The sequence below is a fragment of the Pygocentrus nattereri genome, chromosome 27, assembly GCF_015220715.1.
Source record: "Pygocentrus nattereri isolate fPygNat1 chromosome 27, fPygNat1.pri, whole genome shotgun sequence".
Lineage (NCBI taxonomy): Eukaryota > Metazoa > Chordata > Actinopteri > Characiformes > Serrasalmidae > Pygocentrus > Pygocentrus nattereri.
The window spans coordinates 11,417,497-11,429,994 of NC_051237.1; the positions used below are offsets into that span (position 1 = coordinate 11,417,497).

Genomic DNA, 12,498 nt, shown 5'->3' on the forward strand with positions numbered 1-12,498 from the left:
GATGGTTCGAAGCAGAATAAATTCTGTGGAGTCAAATGCATTCTAGGAGGAGGGATTCTGGTAGCTGCAGAAGCAGAGCGAGTTTAAAATTCTAGACCCCTGCTGTTTCGCTTGCAATCACAGCCCAACCTGTTCTCTCCCATTTGCAAGACTTGGGATTGTTTTTTTCTGGGGGCACAGGTCATTCTGCCTGCATTTATCGCAAAAACACATGAATGCATGAGAAAAATACGAACACAATCAAATCTATATGGAAAAAATTTCACTTTGAATATTTGTCTTCTGATGTATTCCTCAAACACAAGTCAAAAAGCTTGCCAGCCAGTGAACACCACACACAGTGCATCCATCAACGGTAAATGTTTTCAGCTTATACTAATGTTGCAACAGTGCTGGGAATATTAGTTATGCAGTACTGTAATACATCAATGTGCATGATGCCTCATGAAGCCTTTTAAGCAGGCAGCCTACAAGCTGCAGGACTAAGGGAAAGGATAGTAGTGGTTCCAAAATGTTGCCATTAAAATGAATCTAATCAGATTTGTAGCTCTCTAGGTAATACAATATGCAGGCAAAGTTATCTTTGCCTCAAGTTGTTCATATTTTATGGGGGCATGCAGCCAGGTCTCTCACAACCATACAGACCATAAAATGCCACCATTCTTCCAATGTAATATTTTAAAAGGCCACATAAGATCACATTACCCTTCTGCCTTCAGCACGGCCCCATAAACCAAAGCTAGCTCATGTGGCAAAACACTGCTGCTCCGTGCCATTTTGAATTGAAGTAGATGCTTAAATATTCCAGGGAAGAAATACGGATATGAGATAGAATTTTCATTCATTTTTTTAAAGAAATGTGTTTACACAGTTTTATTAGGGAGGGCACTGCTGTGTTAGCGCTAATGGTCAGTGTTGATGGTTAAGGGTAGCTTAGAAAATGATGCAGAAAACAAAGCAGATATAGTGAGACCATGAGAAGACTGGTTCAACGGATAAACAACAACAAAGTTCTTACTCCGTGAAGTAGATCTTAATTAGGAGGTACTAAGCATTCAATAGAGAAAATCCACATATTCTCTTTTAGCTCATTCAACAACATGATAGCAATGATGACAACGACTTTTCTGTATTTTTCACTTTTCTTCAGGCTAGTGGATGGACATAGATGGATGTAATAATACCAATTTGATCAAAAATGAAACTCCATTTTAATCTCTTATGCCCACAACTGAAAAGCTGATATTTAGAATATACTCCCAATACAATTATCTTAGACACCATGCAGTGAACCTCAATCAAAATAGCTATGTGATGATCAAACAGATCTAAGAACACTCTATGATAATATCAGCGCATATTTACAAAACCACTGCAGCAACCAACCATGGCTGGGATGTAACAGAATACAAGTATTGGGAATATATATTCAGAATACATGAATTAGGTATGTGTATTCAGTCCAAGTTACATTTTGTTAAGATAGTATGCAGCATACGGTTACTTTTTACATTCAGGTGAATATCTTTAGAAAGAACTGAAATATATATTTTTCATTTTTTAAATACCAGTTGCTCTTTAAATTGTATTAACATTTTGTGCCCAATAGAAATTCTGGTTCCACTGACGTCTCCTGTGATCTTTCTGAAGCTATGAGGTTTTGTCCTGACAGCGACAATATACTACCTTTAACCTTCCTGTTATGTTCAACTGCAAGGAACAGCATTAATGTTCCTGGGTCAAACTGACCTGATGCATGTTTAAAAGTGAAAGTTAAACTCCAAAAACATTATTTTAACTCAATTAATATTAATATAATCAACATTTCGTGACGTTTAATAAGTCACTCATTTTTCATTTACAATAATTTTCTAATTGTTTTACTCTGTACACTGGCGAGCTAGGCATTCATATTATTATATTATTATATAAATATTATTCCTGCATTTACAAACTTTAAAATCAGTCAAATTGACCATAACAGGAGGGTTAAAAGAGATACTATCAGCAGTTCCTGCTAAAGCCTGTGTGGACTGGTAAATCAATGTGATGATCAGATATTTATCTCAATGTTACTGAGCTCTTTTGAGGGATGACTGAACTGAACAATCTCCTCAGTAGGGAACATGTTTGTGAGTGTTAAGCTCAGCATCGGTGTAGTGGGCTGCTGCTCAGGGGACTGCTAACCATTAAAAGCAAGGAGCAGTGTGAACTGAGTAAAATGTATCAATATCAATACGTATCCAAATGCATTCTGAATATGTTACCTTTCCATGTATTATCATGGAATATGTTACTGAATACATTTAGGAGCATGTATTCTGTATTCAGACATCACTACTTTTTCAAATTTTGCCCAACTCTGCCAACCACACAAGTACATGACTAGCATGAACATAACTTTCGGTCAAAGACAGTTCTTACATGGTACAGTACATGGTGAATCTAACTGTATACTCATGAATATGTGCAAGCAAGCATTTGTCCTCATAAATCTGCAGTATTGTATTACAAAAAGTCAGTAATTTTAAGCGATCAGAAGAGGCAATGATATTTGTAGTGGGAAACCTGGCCATGTTACAATGAGTAATACGTTGCTTAGCTCATTAAAGAGGAATCCCACTGATTTTGTATAATTTCTGTGTAATAAAATATTTCAGATGTAAATAAAGTCATTTGATTTGAAATATTCTGTTCTCTAGAACATTCAGTCAGAACTGTTTACAGCTTTGGTGATAAGAACCAGACATCTGAACTATTTAATGCCTCTAAAAAGCTACCCCACAGAATATTATTTTATGAAACGGTTATGAATATGCTGATTGATGCCTGAGACATTGTTTTATGATTGCTTTCACATGATTTTGGCCTAAAACATATATTTTAAATCTACTAATAGAGCAAGAGTCAAGTGCGGGGTGTTGTAAGACTATCAACATATAAAAACTCAGAAGATTCACTGATCATCTTAGCAAATTAATAGGTTATATATGTGCTGCCATTTCACATCAAACCACTTTTAATGACTCTCAATGACTGAATTGTGCAAAACGTATGAAAGTGTGATAGAATTTCCTTTTAATTTGCCATACAGGTGGAAAACAATAGGCTAACCTTTCCCTTGACACTGAAAACCTAACCTGATTAATTCATGGCATGGTTCAATATAACCATAGGGTAAGCAGCTGTGGTCACTGTTGTGACAAGAAACCCAGGAGCAGAAGGTTAGAGGCCAGTCTTGTCCAGAGCTCTGCCCAGCTGTGGCCGCTGGCTGACAACAGGTACCTCAGTCAGGTTTTTTCCATTTGCTGCTCCCTATAGGCTGTACAGAGACATCACAGCGACAGCTCTGTTGACATTTTTACAGCCAGACTCAAATTTCCAGGTTTTTCAGGCATCCACTGAGACTTACTTCTGGATCGAGAAAGGATATTGGATGGAAAATCCGCATTAGCAAATTAGAAATGTAGTCCATAACTAAGCTTCAGTTATGTCTGGAACAATGTCCCAAAGAGATATCATTTATTTCTGTCATCTATCAAGGGACAACAAGGCTTGATGGGAGGAGCTGTCAGGAGAGGAGAGTAAATGAGCTTTGCAAAAATTGGCAAAGACACGCAGTATGAGACAGACCCGATTTAAGGGAGTCCAGATTGCTCTGACAACTGCTTTCCCCCCTTCACCATGCAGCCCAGCATGAGCAGAGATGGCAAACAAGGCTCCCTTGTGAAACAATAAAGGCAAAGATATATCACTGACTGTGCTAAATGCTTCTCAGTCCACAACAATGGAGCAGAAAACATTAGGTGAGAAAAGTGAGCCAATGTTCTATGCTATGATGCTCCACTGGTAGCCTGCATGGGATGACGTCCTCACTGTCTCGGGTTGCTGCGCTTCAGAAGGGGGCTTGTGTCATGTCTCCACCCAGAGTTGGTGACCCAGAAAATGCTGGCACTCATGAGCCAACACTGGCCCAGTGTAAAAATGGTCATGGGCATTCTGGACAGGACAAAGGTCTAGGTCGAGCAACTCTAGGACGTCTGCCAAGAATTCGCTAAAAATAGCATGGTGCACTGATGTACAGAACATCCAGACTTACTCACCCTCAACATGCTTGAACCTCATTAAGACACAGTCAAAAGACTTGATAGAAGACATTAATATGACTAGTACAGCCTAAAACATGGTAAATGTAGCTGCAGACTCCAGCAGATGATGTTTATGCAAGCCTTTGTCCTCACAGACTTGCAATACTGTTCTGCAAAAAGACAGTAACCTATTGTGAAAAGCATAAAAGTTACAAGACAATGCAATTACAGCCACTTCACAGTATCAGTATCAATCCTGTGGTGGCTGCCTCTATGGCACTGATTGCTGTGGCAGCTCACTACCCAGAACCTAGTTAAATAAACATGGTTTCCTTGTTTTGCAGTGCTGTAGAAATCAGTGGTCACGAAACCTCAGTATGGGATTGAAGATTGGGCTCCTCGCTCATGACAGGTAAGGGTGTGAATGAATTGTGGGAAGAGACAGCTCCGTGCTCTTGCACCTGAGCCTAGCCAACACACAGAGGTCCCCAATCAGATGACATTTCCAACACAGCTGTCATAAAGCACCTCAGAAGCCTTTCACCTTCACCAGATCACGAGAAGCATGAGGATGACCCTGCAGCTCTTACAGTGTAAGAATGACTAATTTGATTAAACATGTCTTGGCTGTCTTACAAAAACATATTTTTCCATCATTTTTTCAACATTTCGACAATACTTGAAAATCTCAGCTGTATTTTATATTGTCTGAACATTTCATTAAATTGGACCAATCAACATAGACTAAAATGACTTGGGGAAAAAAAAATCTTCATATATTAACTTTGGATGAGTTTTGAGGCAAAAATATAATATGACGATACTTTAATGCACAACATGCATCGTGATATTTTGTTTTTCCGAGTTTTGAGAAGCCGGAACAGACTAATAGAACCAGTAGTGTCACATTAATAAATAATAAAATATAATCAAAAAAACTATAAATACATTTCACATAGTGTGCTTTACTAATTTGAACTGGAAAAGGCCATTATTCTCTTTTTGTAATAAACTGTGCAGTTGATGTTCTTTAATATGTGTATGTATTGAATGGGAAGAAAAACTGTTAATATATTACTTTGAATATATTAATATAATTAATATTGTTGTGATAGACTGGCGACAGAATTATAATTCAAATGTGTACTTTGTGTACATGGATAATACACTTTACATCAATACAAATTCAACAGTAATTGCATGGATGTAATGTGAACCAATGTACACGTTTCACTCAATTACATTCAATGCTAATTTTTTTGTGCACACTTACAGCACAGAACTGAATGTGTGGCGGTTAGCCACATCACTTAAAAGCTAATGCAAACCATTCAAATGAAGAACATGCTGACATGTTTGTTATATTTCTTACAAACTAAGTGAACATAATTCAAGTCCACTAAAAATAACTTTGCTGTTATCAGAGAATTTATTTTGTTAAGATTTTCCCACTTAACGTAGACACATTGGACAGCATTTCAATTTAGACTGTTTTTGTTTGAATCCTGCCCTCTGGATGTGCTTGATTCCAGGTGCCATTTAACCTCCCCCTGTGATGAAAACCTCTCATGTGGATGCCCTGGAGATTTTAATGAACAGTCCATCAACACGTTCCTCTAGAACTCCTGTCTTGATTTGTAATTAGCTTTATGGCTGCCAAATCCTGCATGAACTCCTAACCTGCTTATGGGTGTTGTAATCCTGCCTTACACTCATATTGAACTCCTTACTCATTGTTCCCATCTCTAATATTCTGTTGGACTAAAAAAATCAGTGGCCTGCCATTTTTTTACTTACATACTGGATACCTTTCTGACAGATTTTTAACATTAGTCGTTGGCTTATCTCACAGACTTTTTGGATGATTGATCCAGGTGCCTCTTGCAGTCTTGCTTAGTCTGCTTTATAACAAAATCTGTTATAAAAAGTTGTACATACAGATTTAAATCAAACGGCATTTATAATTTGATGATTTTTCTCCTGTTTTTGATCTATGTTTAATAACATTAAAAAACGATCTCGTGCTGCCATGCAGAGCGGCCATGCGCAACACCGGGTAGGAGAGACTTAAGTGTAAATTATTGTTCCTCAGTCAAAGATGTTCAGATGTTTTGTTTGTGCTATTCTCTGTTGGGCATTGGAGTAGTTAGTGCAATGTTAGTGCCTACCATCAGGCGAAAGCGTATGGCTAGAAGTGATCTGCCAGCTATCTCAACGGTTCTCATTTACTGCCTTTTCAGTCAAACAGCATTCGCCTTTAAAGTACAACGTTTCTTGTGTCTTCTTTGCTGACGCCACAATATCACCACTTTCAAAGTGATCTTTACTCCTCGATTCAACACAAATGATTCTGCAGCACAGGACACACACAAGATATGCATCATTCAGAAGCAAGTAGATGAGGAGAGCTAGGACAAACACCATGGGCATTTTTGTTGCAATTTCAACCAAAGCCTGCTGAGAGTCATCCTAAATTTCTGCATAATTAAATAGTTAAGATGCAAACAAAATCATGCAGGGTAGACTGATGTGAAACACTCAAACTTACTGAGACTGAAATGTTCACAGTGCTGGTGATAGGAGCCAGATGTTCAAAGTGTTTTAAGCTACCTAATAGAAAGCTATTGCATGAAATGGGATGAGCATGCTGCCTGATGTCTGAGACATTGTTTTATTTTATTTTTTTTAAGCATTAATGATTCAGAGATACATATAGAGCATTGTAAAGCAAAATAGAACCCAAGGAACACTTATTTCTTCAGATGTACTGCTATTTTACCACCATAACCCTTTCATATAAAAGCCCAGACAAGACGTAGGTTCTCTAGATGTAGTAATGACTGTTGTCCAAGCAGAGTGTTATAGACCCTGCAACTCATTTCCCCATCATCACCGCTGTAAAGAAATACAACTCAGTAACAGTTTCCCAACAGTGGACCATTTCACACCAGACCATTGAGAATTACCTTGTTCACACCACATTGACTGAATAATGCAGAAAACTGTGAATTTGGTAGAGCTTCACATCTAAATATTTCAATAGACACCTACATTCCTCATTCAAACCTCATTCTGGTTTAGCATAATTGAGATGTGACTCTTTGTTGGCTGGCTGCTAGACTGGCTTTGCCCAGTTAACAACATGAATACTTGTTGACAAGTGTTACACAGTATCCTAATGAAACCCATGGGAACAGCCTGTATGTGACTCTCACTCTTTAATCACAATGTTGAATATGAATCTGTCAGTCTCGAAGATATACTCCATGGCCTTCTCCATCGCTGCAACAGAGAAGTGGTATTTAGGGTCAGCGGGTGATGTCCCTGAAGACAGAATGATTAAAACATGCAGACGGAAGATATGTCAGGGTAGACAAGGATATAATACTTTCGCGAAGGTGCTGCGAGGGTGGTTTCTGAAAATAGCTACATGGTCAGACAGCAGTGCGTCCTCATCATGCTTTGCATTTAAACCCATTACAATTTGCTCCATTTGTGCCCAGGCATAAATAATTTGTTTCTGGAAAGCCTTTTTGAATACCTTGCTTGCAACATGGGTTGGAAATGTAATACATAGCATTTTAGACAGAAAAATCACAGCATGTGATGTAAAAAAAAAAAACAACAACCTTAGAATGAACCTTTGTCCATGCATAATGTAGCATTGATGAATACGTGTGTAGAAAGTGAAGGTCTAATAAGCCTGAAACTCAGCTGGTTAAAACATCTGACACATCAAGGGCAACTGTCTTCCGATACCCACAGCCGTAACTTCATTTAGATCCATACATAATTCTGTGATCTTGAGGAAACGCTGTAAAGGAGTGACTAGATTCCAGAGAAGCTCTAATGATTCTGACCTCGCAACCAGCCAAAACCGTGACAGAGTACAGGGCATTCATGCAAGGCCCGGCTATCTAGAGAGTATCGTTTGTACTCTGATCGATTTTGCTCATGAAGGGTGAAGAGGTGATGCATGTTTATGTGGTTGCAACCGTGGGAACTCAACAAGACCAGTTCTATGGCAGAGACAGGTCTACTACTGTCCTGCTTCACAGAAGCAATATTTCTAAGGCTTTATGTCGCACTCACAAGGGACACAGGAAGGGAAGGCGTGGGGTAATTAGATTCATTTTGTTGGGGGTGTTCAATTTCCCACCAGACCTAATTCCGGCCTAAGTGAAGCGTGCCATTTGTCAATCGATAGAAAATGCTAAACACTTGCCCACTGAATGGAACCCACAATAGCACTATGCAGATGTCAGAGACCACCCTTTATGTGTTTCTCATCCACTTGCATAAGGACAGTACAACTCAAAGAAAACGAAACAGGAGTTTCCAAAACTGGTGTTTAAAAACTGATCAAAGGAAGACAGAGACAGTGAGACGCCCAAAGAACTGTGTACGACCTGGTAGACCACCAAAACTGTCACTAACAGATTAACAGTACTTCATGTTTGAGAGAGAGGAGAAAATCAAGCTCAGCTCTTGCTTCACATCTGACAAACTCCACAGATGTTCCTGTCCATCCTTCACGGTGAGAAGTCAATGAAAATGCGTCTGAAAGGATGTGTAGCTGTCAAAAAGTTGTTAATAAAAAAAATCTAACAAAGAAGTCACTGCTGTTTTGAGAACAATGGACTGGTCACCCCAGAGTCCAGACCTCAACATCACTGAATGTGTTTAGGATTAGTTCACTTCTCAAGAAGCAGAAAATGCTACTAATTTCTAAGACTGATTATTCACCAAACATCTGTCTGCAGATTTAGCTGAAAAAACTAAAATTAAGTCTTCTAAAAAGAATGGAAGCTGTAATAAAAGCAAAGGTGGACACCTTCAATACTGAAAAGTGTGTTATTATATTCAGTTGTTGAGGCTTAAAATACAATACATGTTTTCCTCTCATGCTGGAAAAGGAATAACTTGTACTTAATGGCTGCTTTGACTGGAAAACATATAAATGAAGGGAAACACATACGCAGATACACAGAACCACATTCGTGCCTATACGCAGCCACTGAAAATTCGTGCTCCCGATTGTCTTGCTTGTGCCCTCATATCCACAAACATGCTTGCTTGTGACTCGCACACTTCAGTGTACAAACCTCCCAGTAGCAACAGCCCCTGAAATCTATTTGACTGCAGACATCTGGGGACTCTAATAGCCCTGCTCTGCACCTGGCTCCAACAGCCAGCTTGGCTCATGGAGATTGAAAGCCTTCTTTGAGGCAAAGAGGAAAAAGTAGCACACACACACACACACACACACACACACTAATGTGCTGGATCATACGCCCATAGGACAAAGCACTGATCCCAAACACGATCCTTCTTTCCGTCTATTAATCTGTCCCCTTGAGGCTCCTTCTCAGCAGGCCCGTATGCTCAACATGGTGTAGACACATTCTGCCCCTAGCTGCTGATATGGGGTCAGTCTTAGCATTTGGCTTGTAACAGAAGAGATTATGGGGGCAGATGGAAAAACTGCTTCTAAATCGGTGGTGAGTAAGACCATACTGGAAATACAGAGCATGGAAGCTCCCTCTATGGGTTACAGCAAGAGGTCAACCATACGGGATTTGAAATGATGTCTCTCATGGGCACATAAGCTCAATGCTCATCGAGCGACAGCTGAGACGGATGGACCATGCGAAGAGACTGAGAGCACAAGGTCGACATGAACATCAGGGATGACTATGATGACTAAGACTGGATGTTATTAAGGAATGAAAAGTGTCTTGCCGTACATAGTAGGCACTCCTCTTTGTTAATGGAGCGTTAGTCAATGTAGAGAGGGCATAGAGAAGAAGAACCACCTGTGTATCTGGGCTAACTTGCCTTCAGCATAAAGAGCTAGAAATGTGACTCAATAATGAAAAGGCTTGTTATGGAAATACTTCTTTCCTGGCATTACAGTTAATCAGGCTGAATCCCAGTTTGCCAGATCCAAGCTGTTTTATTGAGAAGATGTAAAGCACGACGCAGTTGCATCTGCACACCCTCACAACTGAAACCATGCTGTTTGGTTGGGTTTTCGAGGGATATCCAAACCGACAGGCTGCTGTGCCTCTCCAGGCTCCTTCTTTAGTAAAGTCTCAGCAGAGTGGATTGATGTTAAATTGGATCATTTCATTAGCATCACGCTGCTCTCCATAATCAACAATATACGAGGGAATGGTTGTGAGTGCAGGGCTGCTCTCTCTCTCTGCCACACTGACACACACACGTAGGCTACGTTAAGACTGGATGGCATTAATTATCCTTGGGATCTTCACAGTGCCACCATGCGACGCGTTATCAGGCAGTCAGACCACAGCTTCGCCCTCCACTGTGAAGATTTTATTCAATTCTGATCTTTAGTAACATCCATATTTCCCCACAGCTAAGCCTATATCTGTTTAAATATATATATATATATACACACACACACACACACGCACACACACACGCACACGCGCACTGGTCAATTGGTACGCCTATGTGCGTTTTTGATGACGCAGACTCTATTCTTACCCACCAGTTGGCTTACTGTGAAAGCTGGGAAGCTAAATTTAATAGCGCATAGTAATGACTCAGATGATGATGATCTTGTAGTTCTGTAGTTCTGCTTCCTCGCCTCCACCCCACCCCTCATATGCCCTCACACACCTGACCAGCTTAGACACGCACGGGCTCTGTAGCTGAACGGCGCGGACAACTTCTAAAGGAGCCCCTTAATCCCCAGTTCTGACGAGGCTCACACTTCTGAGGTCTCCCTCTTCTGCCGGGCCTGCTTTAAATACACGACTCAGACTTATTTAGATCTGACCAGCTTCGCTCAGATCTGGTCAAGTGTTTCACGGCTTCACGTGCGCGTTTAAAGAGCGCAACAGTTCAAGTTCGGCCAAATCCCCCCCCCCCCCGCACACCAACAGCGCCGTGCAGAGGCGCAGCGGCGATGAAAGGCGCGCGTCGAGATCTAGACTAGTGCTACCGGGAAAACGCGCCCGAGCTGTGAATGAAGCCGATCCGAGTCCGGCGGATGTTTCTCCCTGTTCACCTTGCAGCTCGTCCGCCTACAGCGTTAATAAGACACCGTCAGAGCGCGGGGCTGGGGACGGAAGACGATTTTCACTGCTGCGCGTTTTTCCCTCCACATCAAATCTGCACCTGCTACGTTCTCGCTCCATTTCGGAGCAGTGCGCGGTAACGACCGGCGCGCGCGCTCAGACTGCTCGGCAGCATCCTCGGGGAAAAAAGGAGGGAATATTATTCCTCCGCATTAGACCGCACAGTCTTCTCCTCCCTCACAGCTCAGCCTTTCAGCGGCATCAACTGCTCGAGCATCCCGCATCCCGCTCTCTCGGTGCCCGCCGCATCGAGCCTCCCGTCCTGCTCCTGACACGCGCACGCACACACACACACACACACACACACACACACACACACACACCATCACCCGCTCTCCGAACAGGTAAACCCGAGAGCGGAGCCACATAAACGAACCGAAACATTTCTTTTTTTGTTTTTTTTGTTTTTTTTTTCGTACTCACCGCGCGCGCACGTGACCAGCATGAAAAACACGAGACTCCCGAGCGTAACTCCGTTTTTAATCCTCATGCTCTCGGCTCGGCGGACGTCCACTCGGGCGCATTTAATCCATCCCCTCGCGGAGAGCCTCGGACCGTCCGTCAGTGTGGCGCGGCGTCCCGCGGCGGCGGCGGCGACGGCGTGCGCTCTCATGCTCTCGTGCAGCGGTTGTGCTCGGCGCGCGCTCACGGCTCCGAGTGAAGCGCGGGCGCTCGGGAGGCGCGGCAACCTCAGCGAGGACTCAACCATCTGAGGAGCAGACGAGGGGCAGGAGCAGGAGGAGGAGGAGGAGTGTGTGGTGGTGGTGGTGGTGGTGGTGGTGTATGGGGGGGAGGGGGGACCTCCGCGCGCGCACGCTCACCCGCCAACGTCCGGCTTTATTTATTTATTTAGAATCGAAAAAGGGTCCGCTTTGGGCGCGAGGAACACAGAAAAGGTAAAGTAAAAACAGAAACAGTTCAACGCTAATAAAGGAATAAATAGCCTATTAGGGGCGCGCTGGTCTTCGGACACATTCGCGCACAAATAAACACATGAATAAGTGAATGTTAGGCCTGCTACAGGGCGGGGAGCAACGCTCGCTGGACGGACGTCACGGCTGCAGATGAGCGACTGTAAAGCCCGGAGTCGAGTGATGGCATCAGGCCTCGGTTCTCGGGCGGACTCGGCTTTATTGCAGAGAGGGCAGTGGTGGGAACGGGCTGGTCTGCTCGGCTCCTGCTGAGGCTGTAGGACTCTCCGTCAGGGACTGGCGGTGTTCCCGTGGTGCCATTCTGGTTGACAGAATCCGAACATGTTAATCTCCAACTTTCTTCGTTTTGCACTGGCTTATTCCTCCTCA

The 12,498-nt window shown here is 42.3% G+C and overlaps 1 protein-coding gene across 1 annotated transcript in view; it reads right to left on the reverse strand.

Moving 5' to 3' along the window:
• csmd3b (CUB and Sushi multiple domains 3b) overlaps positions 1 to 11,881 on the reverse strand; it is a 575,187-nt gene extending 563,306 nt beyond the window's left edge. The window contains 1 exon segment of the mRNA XM_037535436.1: positions 11,621 to 11,881. Within this exon segment, the coding sequence (XP_037391333.1) occupies positions 11,621 to 11,810 (190 nt within the window). The 5' untranslated portion in view covers positions 11,811 to 11,881.
• Positions 11,882 to 12,498: the final 617 nt, after the last annotated feature.